Here is a 22389-nt window from a genome sequence, read left to right as displayed (position 1 = left end):
ACCAGTTTTTAACAAATTTTGATAAAGACGGCTGAGAGGACACTCAGCCTTGGGTAAGAAACAGATTGTACTTTAAGTGTGTGTGTTCTATTTGATTGTGGATCCGTTTCACAGGTCTGGGGTCAGCTCTAAACAGCCTAGTGGATGTTTGACGTTTATATGCTTGAGATATTGTTTAGAATTGTATGCATGCACCCACATGGAAATTTTCCTAGTCTATCTGTTTTAACCAATCAGGTTAGAACACCTGTATGTGTGACGCAGTTAATGACGTTATGTGAGAGTATAATTATTATTGATTTGTAATTGTAAGCAGAGCGACCCAGTAACTCATTGCGAGTGTTGAAGCTGGCTTCTGCTGATGAAACTGCAAACTATCTTCAGTAAACTTTATTTATTTATTTGAATCTCTGACTCTGGCTCTTCTTCATCTGACAGACTGCTCATTCATTGGGTTAAAACTGTAAATTATCCTTACAGTTCACATGCTTATTCATCATGTCATTAACTACCCGATATTCCAATTTACAAAAATTATCTTGATCTATAACGTTAGATGGGTGTCGCCATGTTTACTTGCAGTGTGCATTTGGCTTATTCATAAAAGCAAAACACACAGGATTCAGCACGTAAATTCACCAGTTACTCCCAAAATGCATGCAAGCAAGTGGCTGGCCAGCGGGGAGAAGAATAGATTGAACTTTATTGTTACTTTCACTATGTGTATCTGATGAATAATACACATCGGCAAATTATTTTTGAATGTATTGTTTGACTTCCATAGACTTTCTTGTGTGTTTTACAAACTCTAAATGTATTGTAAGTACTTGTGTATTTACATGTCTAAAACATCAATTAAGCATTGGGTGGTTAACAACATTGCATAATTGTGATAATATGACACGTCTTTCTCTGGTTCAGCACCAGCCAATGCCAAAACTTAGTTTGAATTGTTTTACATCATGCTTGTCAAACTGGATAATAAGTAAACACCAAGAACCAGGGACATTACGTTCTTCACTTCAAAACGGAACAAAAGTAGTATTCTGTAGTGATTTACCCTGCTGTTGCTCCCTTCCTCGCCATGAATCTTTCCTCTAACGTTACCTCCGCTGATTTTCTGTCCTGTCTATGAGATGCTGAACTCTGCTGGCATTGGTGCGCGAGTGAGAGGCTTTTAATCTGCTCCGCGCTCAACTAAAATTTTTATAAATAATCAAATATTTCCACGATGCGCAACACGATGAATCAATTATGAAGTTCGTTGCCAACGATTTTAGCAATCGACTTTAATCGATTCGTTGTTGCAGCCCTAATAACGATAAAATGTGGCAGTAACATCGTAACTGTACAGTGCATTTACACCGTGGCATTTACCGATTCATCAAAAACAACATTGTAGATGGTGTATTATGGGAAATTTTCTAACTCCTTGGTTTCGAGAGTGGTCCTGAAAAATCTCTGTTTCAAGGGCTATCCAGCCTATCCCCTTAGTCTAACGCCTCCAATCTAAAAAGAATTGGGACACCCCTACCCCTTCACGTGAACACGCAAAACGAAGGATAAGGAGAAGGGCTAAATCAAAGGTCACCAAACTTGTTCCTGGAGGGCCGGAGTCCTACAGATTTTAGCTCCAACCCTAATCAAGCACACCTGAACAAGCTAATCAAGGTCTTACTACGTATACTTGAAACACCCAGGCAGGTGTGTTGAGGGAAGTTGGAGCTAAAACCCGCAGGGACACCGGCCCTCCAGGACCGAGATTGGTGACCCCTGGGCTAAATGGTAGAATTAGGGTTGGGCCTAATACCACCTAACCACCAACCAAAAAAACCCAGAGAACAATGTTTCTTCGCTACACTCTTGGAGACCCACCTACCAGAATGTTTTATGCATTTCCCTGATTCAAAACAAATACTTTATCAAAAGCAGAAATTACATAAGCCAGTAAAAACCAAAATATGTTTAGCTATAATAATGATAAAGTGATGTATCATACGTACCGTATACACCTGTGGTACTAAAGCATCACTGAACCATAGTACTTGCAAACTAACCAATGTTATTTCCCAATTATGCTATTGCAACTTGAAAGCTTAATTTAGCACGAGATAACACGATAAGCACAACAAGAAGGACAATCTAATGGTTAAAAGAATATCATAACTTAAATGTGGCCTTGTGTAAACATTTTTCTCAACCTCCCCTTTAAGACAGCTAGGTCCAAACTGCTGGATTTCTATGTATAGAAACAGGAAGTAATTGCTTAGTTTTAAGCTGTCATTGTACTGTAAAGTACAGTTCACCTTAACCATGAATGAAACAAGGAGGCCCTTTTCAAAATCAAACAACCTCTGAAGCAGTGCATTAAAATTCAAGACTTAACGTGTTCACAGAGTGTGTCATCTCCAGAAAGGTATTATCTACCAGGTATGTGACAAACAATGTCACTTATAGAAGGTTCTGGGCTCAAAATAAAGCCTGTGAATCTTAATGGAGGCTCGTTGTAAGCTCTCGACGTTGAGCCGGTGTCACTTTGATTTAGATCAGACCTCTGAGGCGGTTGGCATCCCCCATTATGACATCAGACAGCGCTGTTCATTCATTCCCACAGCTGTCATACAAATGCAGTCTGAATGGGGCTTGTTCAAATCTGATTTGTTGCTGAACATGTTCTGGAGTGTTTCTGCATGTGACTTATGAAGTATGCTCTTGCAAAATAAGGTGTGATTGATTATTAAGTGTGTTCGGGTGTGTTAGAGGACAAATAGAATTCACTAGATACTAAACAAACTCCCTAACAAACACCCAAAACTCCCTGCCAATTAGTTGGAACTCCTTAGCAATTATCCAAAACTTGTTGACGATTTTTAAAAAACACCCAAACTCTTGATGTACTAATCAAAACACCCTCAAATTCCATTTACATTCCACTAATCCCTAACATTCCAACAATCCCTAACATTCACTCATTTCATCTAACTCCCCTAACCGTGATACCAAGTTGTTTCATGATGTTGAACGTCATGAACACGTCATATTTTTGCCCATGATTTCACATGTGGGATTGCACAAAACTTCAAGAGTGTGTCATTTTGGGGTGTGTTCAAGGGTGTATACATCCACCAAAACCTTCCTAACAACTACCCAGAACACCCATAACCACCACACAGAATACAAAGAAATCCTAACAACCACTCCGAACACCTGGGGCCTCATGCATCAACGCTGCGTACGCCAGATTTCATGCTCACATTTAGATTTACTAACAAAGAAATGAACGTGAGAATGTGCGTTGGTCCACGCCAACTTCATGTCTGGCGTACGTGCATTTCTTGTGTGTGTTTGTTTTATTTCCATTGGCGACTCCTAGAGGCAATTATGTTAAATTGCACACTACAAAGTATCTTTGAGCCGTGCAATGGCAGCTGTATGGGATGAGATCATCCGCATGTCTAGCAGGTATATAAGGTTTCCATACCATGCAGTTGAACAGCCAAACATTAAAGTGTAATTTGCAGTGATCGCGGATTTCCCAATGTAATTGGAGCCATCGACTGCACGCACATTGCTGTAAAGACGAATTTGCATACGCGAATCAGAAAAATTTCCATTCAATAAATGTGCAAATAATATGTGATGCTCAAATGCGCTTAACAAATATTGTAGCAAGGTGGCCTGAAGTGCTTTTGCCCATGACTTATGAAATGTGTGTTTGCAATACAAGACAAATGTGTTTACTGAGTGTGTGAAATGTGAAATTTGTGTGTAGAACTCCCTAGCAACTACCCACAACTATCCTGAACATCCTAGCAACACGATTCATGTAGTTGAACATGTTCTGGAGTGTTTTTAACAATACTTAAAAGTATATGCTTGCAGTGTATGGCGTGTGCGATTGCTGAGTGTATTTAACTGTGTAAAAGGCCACATAAAACTCCCTAGAAGCCACCAAGAACATCCTAGCAACTACTCAAAAGACCGTAGCAACAGGATTCATGTTGTTGAACACGTTCCAGAGTGTTTTTGCCCAAAACTTGTTGTGTTGTGTTTGCAATACAGGAAGTGTGGGTTTACTGAATGTGTGAATTGTGAGATTTGTGTGTAGAACTCCCTAGCAACTACCCAGAACTATCCTGAACATCCTAGCAATATGATTCATGCAGTTGAACGTGTTCTGGAGTGTTTTTACTAATACTTAAGTGTATGCTTGCAGTATACTGTATGCCATGTGCGATTACTGAGTGCGATCAACTGTGTAAAAGGCCACCTAAAACTCCCTAGCAACCACCAAGAACACCCTAGCAACATGATTCATGTTGTTGAACACATTCTGGAGTGTTTTTGCCCAAAACTTATGAAGTGTGCTCTTGTAATATAAGGCGTATGTGATTACGGAGTGTGTTCAGGTGTGCGAAAGGCCTCCCGCTACTGCTGCGGATTTCTGCAGGTCATTCATATTCATTAAAGGCAGCAGGAGGAGCTTTGTGAACTGAAGAGCTGTTCACCTGGCTGATTACAGCTCGGGGAGAATAAAAGAGAAAGAAGAAAGAGGAGGGGAGCAGGGGCTCTGGATCAAGACAGTAATTAGAGCTGCGAGATTTGACCAGATAAGCACTATCGTTCTAGCTGATAGCCTATCGAAAAGCACATCAGTGTGCAAATGAGGCAGGGCCGTTTTTGAGGCTGGGGAGAAAATTAAATAAAAAACTGAGACAATAATCAGAACGATGAAAGAGTAAAACAATAGAAAAATCTAATCATTTAATATTTGAGATCAAATGGTGTATGAATACGTAATTTAAGAAAAAGGGGAGCAGACAACGACTCCACATTGTTGGAAATTCATTCATTTTCTTTTCGGCTTGGTCCCTTTATTAATCCGGGGTGGCCACAGTGGAATGAACCGCCAACTTATCCAGCACATGTTTTACACAGCGGATGCCCTTCCAGCTGCAACCCATCACTGGGAAACACCCATAAACTGTCATTCACTACGGACAATTTAGCTTACCCAATTCACCTATAGCGCATATCTTTGGACTTGTGGGGAAAACCAGAGCACCTGGAGGAAACCCATCGGGAGATTGTTGGAAATTATTATTACAAAATAAATAATACAACACTCTAACCAAAATGTCAAATTCCTTGATTTTCGTGTAAAACTCTTGTATACCTCTGGAATTTAGCGATTCTGCAATGCTGAATTTAAAGGTGCTGTATGTAAGTTTTTGACTCGTCTAAAGCATAAAAACATAATATGTTTGCAGATATTTAAGAAACATGCCAAGTGAACATTCTTGTTTATCTGAAAAACAATGCTGAGGTCAGTTATTCTGCTTTGAAAATGTGCCTTCTGTGCCGGAATGGCTGTCTTTGTTCAGGTTCTTTTAACCCACCCAGTGCCAGTTTAGCCAATTATATTTCAGCACTCTGGGTTGCCTTGTTGGAAAACCACAAATTTCATTCATTTATTCAGAAAGGCTCTCATTATGCATTCGTGACAGAAATGCAACCTCCGGTGGACAGTAGCGGACTCCGAAAAAAGATGCAGATTCAGAGTTCCACATCAGGTTATTAATTAGCAAATGTAATTATTACGTGCGTAAACATAAGGTGAGCAGGTTACATTGTAACCAGGAGTCCTAACAAAACGCTACGTGACTAGATTTGCAGTGATAAGCAATTTGGCTGTTTGCACCAGACAAAATATGACAGAAATTTAAATACAGTCAATCAGAAGCACAGAATAGTGCACTTACTGCACTCCAACGAAATGGTAAGGATTATAATCTAATTAATAAATATTAAACCTCTTTAACATTACTAAATGTACATGTTGAATCACTGATATGTGTTGGTTTTGAGTCACAGTTGTAAAGTTCAACTTCAAAGGGTTTATTATATTTTTTAGCTGCTGCTTTCAGTAGTATGGCAATAAATGTCACGTAAAATGGCATTCAAACATATTTAGCATTTAACACCGAATAAAGCACATAAGGTGTACCTGAGCTGATCATTGTCAGTTTTCTGTTGTTCAGCTGCAAGAAATAGAAGCCGTTTCTAATATATCAATTCTTTTATATATATTCGATTGTCAGATGCTCCTGCTGATCCTTAATCTGGCAAACTGCACTTGCATTTGTTTTGAACCAGGAATGCAATACCTAGTTCAACCACTGGGTGTCAAACTTACATACTGCACCTTTAACGCAAAATCAAGCAAGTGGCACAAAATTGAGAACCATGAAATTTTTTTAAGTGCAGCAAATTTCCGACAGTGTTCTAATTTATTCCACAAAATCTTCATTGTTTTATATTGAATAACTTTATATTCACATATAGAAAGTGCTTATTCGATGTGCAATAACTTGTGTTGTCAGACACAGCACAATGCTGCACTTCTCCCAATGTATGTAAGCCGCTTTATACATCATTTGACAGAATCGCAATTCACTTTTAGCTAAAGCCTATTTGAAAAAGGCTTTGTTCGTTATTGATTGCTGAAACTGTTAATTTTAACAATTTTTATAATGCTACTGATGAAGAGTTTTGTTTATTATTCATTCATGTATCAAATCTGACACATGGGCTGCAAAATTGGTCATTTTAGGGATATTAGTAAAATTATAAGTAAACATTTAGTGAGATAATAACTAAATATTATTATATAAATAGGATTTTAAAAAATAGTATTATTACATTTTTGCTAATCCTAATAAATTATTTTAAATATTCAGCAATTTCCTTGAAACGTTTACTTCGTACTCCTTTATTATTCTTTATTCATATGCAGCCATGCATTCATAAACAAACAAAATACAATTACTTTGAAATACCTAAGGGGTGGGAAAAAAATTAGTGAAAAAACAACTAAGATCCAGACAACTAGACACAAATGAAGCAAAACGCAAGACGATTAGCTCGAATGGGGTAATAGGGAGGAGATTTGCTCACTTCATTTACCGGTAATGGAGGGAGCAGAGAAATGAAAAGAAAGGAGTGGGTCTGTACCTCAGCGAGAGCGAATAGTCCAGACGACTGGTCTCGCTGTTTCGCACCAAATAACTGCACTCCTTACAGAGGGTCAACAGAGACTCGGCCTCCGAGCGAGATAGGGAGCCATGATACCATCTGAAACACAACAGGTGATGTCACACAACAACAACAAATGATTTCATGACCAGTGTGCAGAGTTTCAGCAGGTTTCATCAAGCCAAATTTAAGTCTTTTTAAGACCATTATGAATGATATTTTAGACTTTATTGGGGCTAAACACTAAGCATTTTTGGTAATGGCCCGGTTGGACCAATGGAATTGGGGAAAAAAACAAATGTAGTTATTTCTTAACCACATATTGTATTCTGTCAAAACTCGAAAAATCTAGTTGTATACACTTTTTTTAACAATGTGAATTATTTTAATGGCAAGTTTCACATTGTTAAAAGTTTATTTTTTTGAAGAAAACTACACGAATAATCATAAAACAAATTTTGTTTTAAAAATTTTAATTAATTAATTTAAAATAAAACAAATAGTATTGACAATTGTACAGCAAAATAAAATGCTTTCATGCTGCTTTCTTTACTACATAGTTATTTTTTACATTTATTATTTATTTAGTTTAACTAAAAAAAACAACAAATCACAATAATAAAAACACAATTGGTATTTTATATTTACTTTTTAACTTAAATATTAAGCCTACCCCAAAAAAAACTCCAGATTAACTTAATTTGAACTGAATAATTTTTATTTTTTATTTGTTTTTAATCAGATTTTCAGATTTTGTTAGTAAATTTCACAAATAATTACAAAGAAATGTCAAGTAGCACATTGACTAAACATTGAATTTTGAAAACAAAAATATCCAAAATATTTATTACAGTGACGCAAAAAACTAAACAAAAATGGCCCAATTATTCTAGTATTATTCACTCATCAAATAAAGCTGCTCAAGACATGGAAACATACATTGTAGAAAAGCTAAATATACCGCAAATCATAACAAAAGCAGTCAATACACAGAAGTACAGTAACAAAACAACTTATTTAATTCCAACAGGCCACGAGGGCAAAAAGCAGTACTGAAAAGCAAAATGACTTGTGCAAGAATCAATACCACAAACATGTCTGACATGGCACCTGTAAATATTTAGCGAGTGAGCCGTGTCGTGTTCCTCATGAGACCTCAGCTGTCGTCTGAGGGTGATGTGTTTGGGGAATTTTGTTTTCTCAACAGCTGACAAATCTGCAGCAATATTTTGGACTCACTTGACTGCGCTTTCTAATGGCCTAACCATGCACACCATGCCATAAATCATTCTCATACTCATAATATTCTCATACTCATAAAATAATAACACCCTAGGTAAGATGTGAGACTTAGCACTGCGAGACCATCAAGATATTATTTTGTCTTAAAGGTGCCATAGAATGAAAAAATTAGGATATACATATACATAGCCAGGATATACATAAGCATAGCTGAATAATAAGAGTTCAGTTCATGGAAATATCGTGAGCCTCAAACACTGTTGTTTCCTCATTCTCATGTAAATCCTAAAACAATCAGAACAAAAAAAACTCTTGACGATCCACATAGTATCAGTAATAAACACGCCCTAGGGCTGTGTTTGATTGGCTACAACATTTCCTAGTGAGATTACAACAATGATTTTTTTTCTGCTAATCTTTAAGTATAAGCTTTTATCAAACAAAATATTGTGCGACTCTTATTATGAATATGTGAGACTCATATTTTGAAAAAGAAGATGCAGAGAGACTAAAAAGAAGCAGCTTTGTTAAGCAGGCAGTCATGCATGACAAAAGTATTCATAGTGCATCATAATACAAAACGCATGATATAAGGATTGTAAATGTATTCAGCACCCCCCGCAGAGGCATAAGTTCTGTTTAGACCAGGGGTGGGCAAACTCGGTCCTGGAGGGCCGGTGTCCTGCATAGTTTAGCTTCAACTCTAATCAAACACACCTGAACATGCTAATCAGTGTCTCCAAGATCACTAATTATCTATAAGCAGGTGTGTTTGATAAGAGTTGGAGCTAAACTGTGCAGGACACCGGCCCTCCAGGACCGAGTTTGCCCACCCCTGGTTTAGACGTATCTTTTGTTAGTTTAACTTGTATATTGTGAAATTTACCATGTATGTTTGTAATGAGGAAACAAGCACATGTAAACTAGTGAGTATAAGGGTTTAATCCATGTTTATGCTTAGTGTCATATCTCTCTGCTCGTACTGTGATTTTTTTCCTGGAGTAAAAGGATGCAGATAAACGTCATAAAACTCATCCCTTTCTGCAGAGGTTGATATAAATTCTTGATATAAATTGAATCTATATCTTATCTACAATACAACTGAGGAGCAAAATAGGTTACTTTGATAGCATAAAAATAGTGTTTTGTTTCTGCCTGCTTTAACTTGTTTTTCACCCCCACTACTGGTAATTTTATTTGCTACCATTAGAATGCATATTATTCAGTTTCCGAACATGGTTCTGCAGTTTTGTGTTGCCAGATGCACAATTCCATGGTATTAACAGCCCTTAACGAGGCACTGCTTGTAAGAAAGGTATGATTACTATTATGTAATTCAATTCAATTCATGTTTATTTATATAGCGCTTTTCACAATGTAGATTGTGTCAAAGCAGCTTAACATTGTTCTAGTAAAGTCCAGATTTCAGTTATTCTATGTTTATCAAAGACTACATATGAAAGTAGTTTTTTATGATAGATGATTTTGAAATACATAGTTCTGTTTATATCATAATATCTTTGAACTGCTTCTGCACATGTCAAATTTATGCTGCTTAAACAATTTCTATAGACGTCTTATGTAGTATAAAACTGAATTGAACATTTTTAAATGCAACATTTTATTCAATACTTTTGTTTTAGCCAGCGGCTAGCTCTCTGCAATTCCTCAATTGGTCGCTCACTGAAGCCAAGCAGGACTGTGCCCGGTCAGTACCTGGATGGGAGACCACATGGGAAAGCTAGGTTGCTGTCAGAAGTGGTGTTAGTAAGACCAGCAGGGGGCGCTCAACCTGTGGTCTGTGTGAGTCCTAACGCCCCAGTATAGTGAAGGGGACTCTATACTTCTCAGTGAGCCACGACTTTTGGATTCGAGGTCCTGACTCTCTATGGTCGTTAAAAAGTAGGAAAAAGAAAAAAGTAGGAGGTTAACCCTGGCATCCTGGCCAAAATTTAGAAGTGTAGAAGTGTTTATCTTTCTGGACATTAAGCCAATAAAGATAGCTCACTGGCTCAAATAAAATAAACCTCTTCAGTTGAAAAGACTTAAATCATCTACTCAAACTGTTAAAATATATTTTGACAATTGAAGAATGATTTTTTTGCATGTGTGTATTTCAGAGTATACCTAACTTGACAGAAAAAGCAGGCACTTAGAAGCTGTGGAGCGTCAGAGCAGAGCTCACTTATATTCACAATCCTTCCAAATATGGTCAAAAGAGAGCTTTCCATTCTGGAGGTAATTACTGTGTGTATAAATGAGCATATAAAACCTTTTCTTTAGAGTATTTGAACTTACCTAAGCTACCTACTACAGCACAGTTTCTACAGGTTTCATCAAGTCAAATTTAAGACCTTTTACAGACCACTATGAATTAAAATTACAAACACTAAGGATTTTTTCTAATAGCCGAGTTAAAACATTAAAAAAAAACATTAAAAACATATATTATTGTAAAGAAGATAATTATATTTGTAAATAGAGTTAATAAAAAAACATTTGTTAAAACCTTTGGAGATAGAATGTTATGTGATTGGACAGGTATTAGCCCAATTGGGTAGCTTTACATGGACATAGGAAAAATAAGGCCTGTTTAAATTGATTTAGGACCCACACCACAATATTTCAGTGAATTTAAGACTTTTTTTAGGCCTAAAATTTAGTTTTTGAAATGTAAGAAATTTAAGACTGTTTTTTAAAACCGCTGATACTATATACAATATTTAGATATCAGAGAACAATTTACCATATTAGATCAATGCACTCTATGGCACTTTTAAATGACAAAACACTTATACTCTCCTTCCAAACCGGTATGACTTTTCTATTGAATGATTTGAACTCCATTGACTTTCACTACATGAACCAAAAAGTTCAACAGAAGTAAATACAGGTCTGGAACTTCACCAAATAACATTTCTTATGGAATAGCATTTTTTAGCTTGCGTTCATGTTGAAAGCTCTAATGGTTTAGCTTGCGTTCATGTTGAAAGCTCTAATGGTTTGTGGTGGGTTGTTGGACGTACACTTGTTTCTCCAGGGGCAGGGAGGGATCCACTCTCTCCCCAATCATGGAATGAGGATCGCTGGGCTTGCGGAGCTTCATGCTGCCTGTGGTCGGTGGAGCCCTGGGGCACCTCAGGCGTTCAGTGGGAGAACAGGAACGATCCCACTCGGCACCCTCAAACTGCACTGCGGGACACAGAGAGACGGAGGGAGAAAGACTTACTGCAATGTCAAAGAGCAGTAGAAAAGAGATTGAAATTTTGCCCAGTTATAATACAGGTTACAAAATGGTGGTTAAGCAGAGCAGACGAAAACTAAACCAAGGCAGAGACAAATAAAAATAAAAAACACACAGTAGGATTGTAGGAAATTAAATTGGGATGTTTATAAAGCAAACATAGAGTTCAGAGCCAAATAATATAATGTGAAAGACATCAGCTGATCCAGAGGGGAAGTGAAGTTTGGTTTAAACAAATCAATCCAAGGGAAAAAACTAGGGATGCACAATTTATCACTATTTTATCGGTATTTTATTGGTATTTATTGGTATATATCAGTGATTTATCATTAGATATTTAATTCTATGTGATTGTTTCTCATATTTTTACATATGGATTATCTTTGCTAAACACAATTTAAATTCGGTATCAAGTGTAGAAACTTGTGTACAATTTTCCAGTATCCAGCTGGGGTTTGCCCATTGTTAGTACATTACTATTATTTTGTTTATTAAAGTTATCGGTTAGTATTTTAATTCATATTTTACTCTCCTGCATTTAGATGATCACTGCTGACCCCAATAAGAATTTGCCATCAGGTAAGAAAACTTAAGCATAAATAGCCAGCACCTTACAGTTTATCGGCAGTGTGCGAAATATACATTGACAATTGGGGGGGGGGGGGGGGGGGGACTGGGGGGGTATGGGGCGGTCAACTGTTTGGTAATGTTTGTTTGTGTAATACATGCTTCAGTGAATCAAATGTATGTGTTTATTTAAATTACATCCAATTTATTCATAAAATGTATTTAAGTTTTCAGTGTTTTTGGTATAGGCTATTTAGTGTATTCTGATTAGCTATTTTGGCTTACTTTAGGACAGACTATGCAAACAATGAGTCCAATTTCACGTTACTTTTAGGCATTATGTAGAAACAAACACATATTTTATGAGAAAACATGTTTTTTTTCTTACTGTGTCTATCGGTGCTTTAAATCTGCCGGTTTCAGACTGCTGAATGACTTTTTTTCTCGCATGGACTGACTGGCGCGATTATGCATTCACAATGGTGTGAACCACAATAGGGGTGGTCAAATTGATGTCTATTGTTTTAATTATTTTAACACTGTTATTTAAAATACAGATTAACTCCACATGCTCTTACCTCGTTTTATTTTTACATTTGGATTATTTTTGCCACACATAATCTAAAACTACCATCATAGATGAAAACAGTGATTTGCGATGTTTCAGCATTATATCGGTTAGTGATTTATCAAGTATATTTACTGCTAGGCACTTCATTCGACATGCTCATTTCATGGATTTGACATTATCTAATCCTCTGATGCCCTCTTTAAAAGAAATCTTCAATGTAATCATTCACAAACCTCAAACTGAATATTGTTAAGTTTTTAGACTTTTAATTTATTTAGAGAAATTATTTTAGAATCAATCTCAGCCATTTATTGGTTATTGCATATGAATTTATCTGTATGTAATATCTAGTATTATATATATACTAAAATGCATTATTTATAGATTTAACATGAATCAATTTTTATTTCCTTTTACATTTTAGCTTAGATGTTGGCAATTGATAGTGTTTTTACCATTTGTACAATTTTCACTAACAGTAATATAAATTTTTATTAATATTAGCAATTCTACATGAATAATAGAAACTTTGTGTAAAATGTTCATCTATTATTTATGCTCAGTTAAATTGAGCTGTATAGCAATTAATGAACACTTGTAATTTTAACATTCAACTACAGTGTAATCACAGCAAAGCTGGTGAAAGCTTGAACTGTAATTTGGGTGCATCCCCAGTAAAAGCAAGCCTGCAGGACAGAACTGACCTCATGCATTCATCACATGCTCCTGTGATGAGAGCAGCACTGAGTGGGAGTGTTTCAAATCAAATGGGAAGCAAACGGGAGGTTTTTTTTCCGAGCAGTGCAGTGACTCAACAGCGAGCTTAACAGATGCGGGACACTGGAGCGGCAGAAACGGAGAGGACGGGTCAAAGTTCACCTTGCTCGCCACAGATGGGCTCCTCCTCCAGCTGCCCGACCGGAGGAGGCCATGGCAGCTCGCTCAGATCTTTCATATCTACGCCGGCGAGGAGAGAGTGAATGATGAAAACAGCATAAGACGGCGGGAAACAGAGATAACAGAAGAAGAGAGACACAATCCAGCGACGTCAGCCTTCACGCATTACTTATGAGGCAGGAAATGCGATGTGAGAGCTGACTCGACATCTAATTACCATTTCAATCTCATAAATCTCATTAGCAACACACATAAATAAACATGCACTCAAATAGAGGTCATTGTGACACATTTAGTGTTGTCACCATTACCAGTGACAAAATAAACCCCTGTAAAATTTATGACGGTTAATACTACAGGTTAAAATTTTCAACATCGTTAAAACCATGATTGATTATCGCGATTTTTTGAAACCGGTAAATCCTGTAACATTGCAATTAGCTGTTATGTAAATGAATGTTTGTATAAACGATTTATAAATAAATATTTAAACATACAGTCAAAGTAGTTTGTATTTCTATCATTTAACGTATGAAATAATAATGCTGCACACTATTGAGATTTCTGGTCTGAAAGCTGAAAGCTGACTTTATAAAATTAAAAACACAAATTAAATCACAATATCAGTCAGAAAAGTGGCAATTAGATAATTTTTGTCAAATCGCACAACCCTTTTATGAAGCAGCTTTATGCAATTTTGTGAAAAACAAGGTAAACATGGATGCCTGTGAGGTAGATTTCCAAGTGCAGATTTAACAAACAATCCCTTGAATAAGACAGTCTAATGTTCCTACAACAACAACCAACTATGTACATGAAATAATACAAACAAAAGTAAACAAATCCAAAATGCACAGAACCACAAAATTGCATAAAGCTGCTAATTTATTTGTTATTTGTTCATTTTTAGATACAAAACTGACTTAAGTGTGTGTGTGTGTGTGTGTGTGTGTGTGTGTGTGTGTCAGACAGTTATTCTTGAACATTATAAGCTCATTTTAACAAAACCATGTAAAAAGAAAAAAAAGAAAAACAATTAGGGCTGCACAATATATAGTTTCAGCATCGATATCGAAATATGCGCATCTGCAACAGTCACATCGCAAGATCTGCAAAGTTCAGTCTGGATTACAATTGACCAGGAGCTAAAGAATTGTATTTATTACGGGTTTTGTATCCAATTTATGCAACAAAAAAAGAACGTTTTTCTTACTAAGAATTTTTGTCTTGTTTCTAGTCCAAATATCTACATTATAAAGCGGAAACAAGATTTTACTTACACCACTGGCAGATTATTTCGTTTGATTTGAGGACTCTTAATTTTGCCTTATTTCTCGTAAAGTTGAAAACAAAACAGTATTTTACTTGATTTGAGAATTTTATTTCTTTTTTTTATTTAAGAATTTTCATTGTGATTATTCTTTTTTTTTTTAACCTGAATACTGTTAAATCCACAGAAAAACTGGGCTATTCATATATCTTGTGAAACTTTAGCCCCTTTCACACAGTGATACCTGTAAATATCCGGAAAATGTCCGGAACGGCTTGACTGGTGAAACGGCTTCACACTGTCAAGGACGTTACGGAAATTTTCCGGAAGAGACCGTTCACACATCCATTCCAAAATACCGGTAAATTCTGACATCATTAACGAGAAATGACCTCTAAACGGCTGCGCTTGTATTTGTAAACATTTGACTACATTACAATCTCTGTGCATGGATAAGTATTGTGAACAACTTCGATGAAAACATATAGAGGAACACTTTCCCATGTTGAAATGTACATAATATGTGTGTGCTGGCGCCCACCGGCAGCTTCACGTGCACATGCGTCAACAACGGTTTATCATAAGAATTTTATTGATAACTTTTTACACAGTTGGCATTAAGAAGGAACATAGAAACTTTCTCTGATTAACATCTAGCAGTTAAAGGTGTCTGGAATAATATTATACGGCTTTATAAACAGAGCGGATGTTAATGCATCTGAATGTTCTGATTGGCTTGAGACATGTCACGTCAGCGGGTTCTAATCGTGAACATGATCTTTCTGTCAATTTTCCTTCTGCGTTCACACAGTGCAGTATTCCGGCAAATTACTGGTAATGTTTCAACTTCTCTTTCCGGAAAATAGCCGGAACGAATTTACAGGTTCACACATACAGACCCTTCTGGAAAATTGCCGGTAAATTTCTAGAAAGGTCTGTATATGTGAAAAGGGCTTATATGTCATATCGCAAGATTTATCCCAGAAAAATAAAGCAATATCAGATTTTTCCAATATCGTGCAGCCCTAACAATAATAAATTTAGACACTATAATCGTGATATGAAATTTATAATGTTACATCTCTAGACACATTTAAGGCACACTGGTGGCTCTATATTTCTACTCAAATGATATATTATCATATATTATTGCATAAACTACGGTGGCCAAGAGAGCTTAATGTGCTGTAATTTAAGAAAACACATGCAATTACAAAAACAATGGCAGCAAATTACAAAAAAATCTTTATGCATTTGACAGCCCACGTGCTGCAAATCCTCACAACACAAACACATTTTTAAAAAACGTGCTGTATTTTCTCACAACGCAAACATTTCACAAAAATAGAAACGGAAATGTTTCAAGCAGATCCTAAAACGTGACGAACCCCCTTGAAACATTTCCATTGTGTTTAGTGCTTTTTGTGTTGTGAGAAAATGCAGTGCGTTTTCATAAATTATTTGCTGTATGAAATGCAGCAGGGTTTATTAATTTGTTCGCGTTGTGTAAAAATGCAGCATGTTTTTTTTTAAAACGTGTTTGCGTTGTGAGGATTTGCAGCACGTGTGCTGTCAAACGGATAAAGATCTTTTCTCAATTTACTTGTGGTTTTTTGTAATTGCAGGCATTTTTTAAAACGTTAAACTCTCTCGGCCACCGTAATAAACACACCTACTCGCAATATCTTGCTTATAAACCAATCATGTTTGAGCATCTGTGCCCAAATTTAAATGCTCTAAATATAGTTCACTAACAATGCTTATATGCAGAAAAAATAAAACAACTAATTTAAATATATATATATTTTGTTTTGCTTTAAAGAGTTTTTAGAAAAGACATAGACTGACTCGAGATTTCTCAAATGCGATTTAAAATACCTTTTATTCATTTTGTAAAGATGAGCAAAATTCATTTAGTTTGGGAAAGACATAAGGATAAGGATTTACCAAATTATTTTAGGGTAAGAGGTTGCAAACAATTTATATGGACTGAATTTAAACAAACAAATAAAATTTAATAATGTTCAGCTTAACTTGTTTGTTTAAATTCAGCCCATATACTATAAATGGTTTGCAACCACTAGATAACCACTTTGACCAAACAACAAAAGTTCTAGTCTAAGATTTTTGTTTTAAAAAGCTGTTTCTTTTTTCAAATTGACCAAAAAAAGAGGAAATTTATAAAGACAATTATCTGTTGCAAACGAACATCATTTTAACATCAATTTAACATAATTTTTGCATTAATTAGCCATTTCTGAATATCCATAGGATTAAAAAAAATCATAATGTGACTAAATTATTCCAAACATTCCATACTAGTCAACCCTAATCATCTCAATCCCACACACACACATACGAGGCGTCTTGTAATGCATACAAGCACATCACACACTTCAACAGGATTACAACATGAAGAATAGGCCGAAGGGGAGCAGGGTGACATCTTTATAAACAGACCACCACCCGACACCTCCACCCCCTTCATCGAACATGACGGGGTGATGTTTGGAGAAAGAAGCAGGCGGGCTCAAACGTCCCCCGCCGACTGCTGAATTATTGAAGACTGAATGTCACAGACTCTTTCGCCTCGCTCCCTGTGCATTATTGATGCCTGGCGCGGTACAATGGTCCCATCTGGAGGAGCAGAATCAGAGCCGCGGACCCGCTAATCCTCCTTCAAACCCGACTAACACTGCGAATAATCCCCATAATTCGACCAATAATTCTGCTGGTGCCACAAATGACCCAGTGTGAGTTTTAATGAAGCAGCTAAAGTGACCCATCGACCAGGAAAACTCAATTGCATGCCTCCAGACTCGTTGCTTTTTTAAATGCATTATACACACTTGGATATTAGCAAATACAGAAGAAAATTTTAGGAATAACATTCTAAAATATAACATAAATAAAATATATTTTATATTTAAAAGTTTTTACATAAATTTAACACAAAATAAAAACAAGGAATAAATTATTAAATAAGTATGAATATACCCAAAATAAGAATATATTTGCAATATAGACATAAGATTAGTAGAAATTTGGTTTGGCTTAATTAATGTTTTTTGTTTTGTAATTTATTACGTAGTTACTGCCCTTTAAATATTCTGTAAACTGAAATATCCAAAAATATATATAGCAGCAAGATTTACACTTGGGATAATAGATTATATAACTAATAGACTTAATATCCTATTTTATGCAGGAATATGCTATTCAGAAAACACAAACATTACCAAAAACACAAGTAAACATACTATATTTAATATATTTGTAATGTCAAATTTTATATACATAATTTTTTACATAAATATTATTATTTACATTTCCCAAAACATAATAATATATTAAATTAAAGACAAAAATGCTGTAATATTGGTAATATTAAATTTGATTAAATCTACACTGATAATATTAAACCATTATAATATATGAAGCTAAAAGTGTCCAAATGGAAAAGCCTCTAAACTGCCTTCTAAATTGTTTTCTAAACTAAGTATTTGTCTCAGACTCGTGTGTAGGTTTGGTAGTTTCACTTTTATGGTAATAGAGAGGTTCTTATTCTCTTTAAAGTGAAATAACTGAACAAAAATGCAGAAGGCAGAAAAAAATGCTCAAGAGGAACATTTCACTTGGAAACTTTATAATCTGAACTTTTCAAATATATATATATATATATATAAATATATATATATATATATATATATATATATATATATATATATATATATATATATATATATATATTTAACATTAAGTATGAATCATCCTATAAAGCATTTATTAATCCTAGTTCAACATTTACCAATGCAAAACTAAAAGTTGAGCTTGTTAATGTTAATTAATAAACTGAAATAACATTAATATTAGTAAATACATTATCTAGCATTAACTAATGGACTACTTTTTAAAGTGTTACCTACATATGTAAACATATGCATACACACACACAGAAATTACAGTCAAGCCCTAAATTATTCATACCCCAGGGTTAAGCCTTTAAACTGCACTTTAAGCTGAATATTAAATGTTATATACAATAAATATTCTGTATTGTCATCATGTCAAAGATAAAAGAAATCGGTTTTTAGAAATTAGTTATTAAAACTATTATGTTTAGAAAAGTGTTCATCAAACCAAACTTGGGGAAAAATATAAAATAATTCAAATTTAACAGGAGGGCTAATAATTCTGACGTCAACTGTATACGTGTATGTTCACAACAGATAAATATATATATATATATATATATATATATATATATATATATATATATATATATATATATATATATATATATATATATATATATATATATATAATTTTTCTTCCAGTCTACCCAGATCCACACAAACAGAGAGCTCACTCGCCAACTCTACAGGTGTCTAATCATCTTCTTCAATCCTCCACTGTACGCCTCTAATGCTCCAGACGAAGCGTCCCATCATCAGTCCTGCGCTTCCAGCAGGCCTGTCAGACCCAGTCAGAGTGACAAAGGGCAGCGCATCAGTGCCTGTTAGCCGCGGTCCAGCAAAAAACCCACAGCCACTCGCCACAAAAGGTCATCTCTCGGCTACAATACATCACGCCGGGACAGATGGCCACTCCATTCCCTCATCATTACTATTAAAGCTCAAACCTACTGAGAAACAACTAGAAATGTGCCGAGACGGCAAATTACTCTGTGCGAAACTCCATCTGGAGTCATGAAAGGCTCATTTGTGCATCTCATAAAAAGAAACGATATCTGGATCACTGGAAAACTGTGATTAAGTCTCAATTTACACAATAGATGTTATTACCGAAGGTGCAAACAAACTCTTAATGCGCTTTCTGCTTTGGCAGCGCTTTATGTGCGTTGTAAAATCTCATCTGGAGGTTTTTTTCTAGGGATCTGGATTCAATTAACGCGCTGGGGTGTCTTGCATGCATAGGTTTTACTGCTAATGGTGACAATATAAGTGTGGAAGATGCAGAGGAATAAATCACAGTGCTTTTCAGGCATTTTACAATAAGCAATATATTTCTTGATATTCACAGTAAACATGTTGCTATAAGGCATACTTTCAATATACTTCCACAAAATGCACCAAATGTTTACTTATATATATATATATATATATATATATATATATATATATATATATATATATATATATATGGATGGATGGATGGATAGCTTGACTTCTAGCTCATCATTTGGTATCAAAAGTGGCTTATATACAAGGCAAAGGCCTCTAGATTTTGCTTATTTTACCAAATTGAAATTGCCTTGATTTTTAATTAATTTAATTAGGACAGTAAGGCCTGATTTTACTTGTACGAAAGTCTTGTCACTTAACAGAAATAATGTACAGTATAGAATATTAAGTCATTGTGCAGTGGAAAAAATTATTAATATTGTGTATGACTCCCATGAGCTTGGAGGACTGCATCCATAAATCTCTGCAATGATTCCAATAACGTATTAATGAAGTCATCTGGAATGGCAAAGAAAACGTTCTTGCAGGACTCCCAGAGTTCATCAAGATTCTTAGGACTCATCTTCAATGCCTCCTCCTCCATCTTACCTCAGACATGCTCAATAATGTTCATGTCTGGTGACTGGGCTGGCCAATCCAGGAGCACCTGACCTTCTTTGCATTAAGGAACTTTGATGTGGTGGCTAAAGTATAAGGAGCGCAATCCTGCTGAAGAATTTGCCCTCTCCTGTGGTTTGTAATGTAATAGGCAGCACAAATGTCATGATACCTCAGGCTGTTGATGTTGCCATCCACTCTGCAGATCACTTGCACGCCCCCATACTGAATGCAACCCCAAGCCATGACTTTTTGTGTGATTTCTATAAGAATCTTGGGCCGATGCGGGTTCCAATAGATCTTCTGCAGTATTTGTGATGATTGGGATGCAGTTCAACTGATGATTCATCTGAAAAATCTACCTTCTGCCACTTTTCCAAATGATCCACTAGAAGTCAAGTTATTATTTGTAGCTCTTACAACTGGGATTGATGACAAGCCTTTTGTCAGGTAGTGTATAATGTATTTGATTTTGCGTGTATCTATACACACAGTTCCTCTGTTTTTATTATGACTTTTAGGCATTTATAGTAAAATAATGTTTTTTTTTCTATATAATTCAGATTATATTTCTACCAAATTCCAAATCAAACTATTGACATTTATAGATTTTTTTCCAGAAAATGTTTTTTTGTTGTTGTTGTGAAAGTAAATCAGGGATATTTCACTAAATAGTGAACTCTTATGAAGTTAAAACATTTGTATTATGTCTAAATATATATAGATATGTCTCACCTATTTTTAATACTAAAATTGAATCAAAACAACAACATTTTTATTTAAATATGTGACACAAACCCAAGCCATCATGTGTAAAATCAAAGAAATTGGATTAAATCTCTCCATAGCTGATTTATATGATTACTACGAAAAAAAATGTATATAAGAAAGACTACAAAACGTTTAAACAACATCTAAAGGACTGACTAACCTTTCCTCACCACTAAACTCATTGTTGAAATCTATTTTATACAGCTGGCTCCCAAACGTAGTGAAATTTGAGATGCTTCGTAGAAATGCATATTTATATTTAACGCACAGGGACTGTAATATCGGCCATGGTGATAAATAAAGATAATGCGCTATTTACCTCACTTACTGTTCGCGTAATTACCGGAAAACAGTACTAAGAAAATCCCATTTCTCTCCTTTCATTACATTCATCCTTTTCCGCTCCAGTGTCTGAGCTTTTTATCTTCTGTAAACCACTTACCGCCCTCTTTCCTCTCTCGCTTTCATTTTTCCTCTTAAGTGAGATGATATTCCCTCTTCCATCCCCCCCGCATGCGTCTCTCCGTCTCTCCCTCCTGCCTCAGTGTATTTGTGCAAGAGCGAATTACCAGGACATGCCTTTTCATTACTGTCACAAAGCGAAAAAGAGAGAAAGAGAGGGAAATAAATTGATAGAGGAGCTATTCTCGCTTCCCTCAGGCTTGCTTACAGTGGCTTGACAGACCCGGGACATGCAGGACACCACTTTTTCCTCTCCATTTCACTTGAACAAACCATGCTCCTTTCAGAAGGCCTTCCAGCCGGACCAAAAACCCTCCACACAACTTGAATCATTGGCACTTCAGTTTTCAGTTGCAGGACAAGTGTGTGAGGAGCTTTAAAGCAGCTCAATGCATTCAGGCATGTAGACACGGTTAAGTGGTCAACATGTCATCAGAATGAGGAAGAAAGATGATTAATTGACTTTGAACTTGGGTTGTTGGTTGCCAGTAGGGCGGCACGATTAATCGAAAAAAAGATCACGATCTCGATTCGACCCTACAGACGATCTTAATTCAGCTTTTCTACGATTCAGTCAAATACATTTTTAAGGTCAGGAGAGAAGCTTAAAGGCAGTCGCACAAGTCTTCACAGGAACATGAACACCTTCAAATGGCGTTAAAAGTGTCACATACTGTATTCATAAGTTATAATTCACCCAGAAATGTCATTTCTGTCTTCATGTAATGATCTATTTGCGGCTGCGAAA

At 35.8% G+C, this 22389-nt stretch overlaps 1 protein-coding gene across 2 annotated transcripts in view; it reads right to left on the bottom strand.

Annotated features, from left to right (window-relative positions):
• The window catches only part of shdb (Src homology 2 domain containing transforming protein D, b), a 65930-nt gene that overhangs the window by 3073 nt on the left and 40468 nt on the right, over positions 1-22389 (bottom strand). The window contains exons 5-7 of one of the 2 annotated variants that reach the window (XM_056448070.1): positions 13539-13616; positions 11304-11469; positions 7015-7134 (exon numbers count right to left, since the gene is read on the bottom strand). In XM_056448070.1, coding sequence (XP_056304045.1) covers positions 7015-7134; positions 11304-11469; positions 13539-13616 — 364 coding nt within the window. The remainder of the gene's footprint in view (positions 1-7014; positions 7135-11303; positions 11470-13538; positions 13617-22389) is intronic. The other variant, XM_056448071.1, reaches the window with a different exon arrangement.

Source organism: Danio aesculapii, chromosome 22 (assembly GCF_903798145.1).
Source record: "Danio aesculapii chromosome 22, fDanAes4.1, whole genome shotgun sequence".
Lineage (NCBI taxonomy): Eukaryota > Metazoa > Chordata > Actinopteri > Cypriniformes > Danionidae > Danio > Danio aesculapii.
This window is presented reverse-complemented; position numbering and strand designations above follow the sequence as displayed.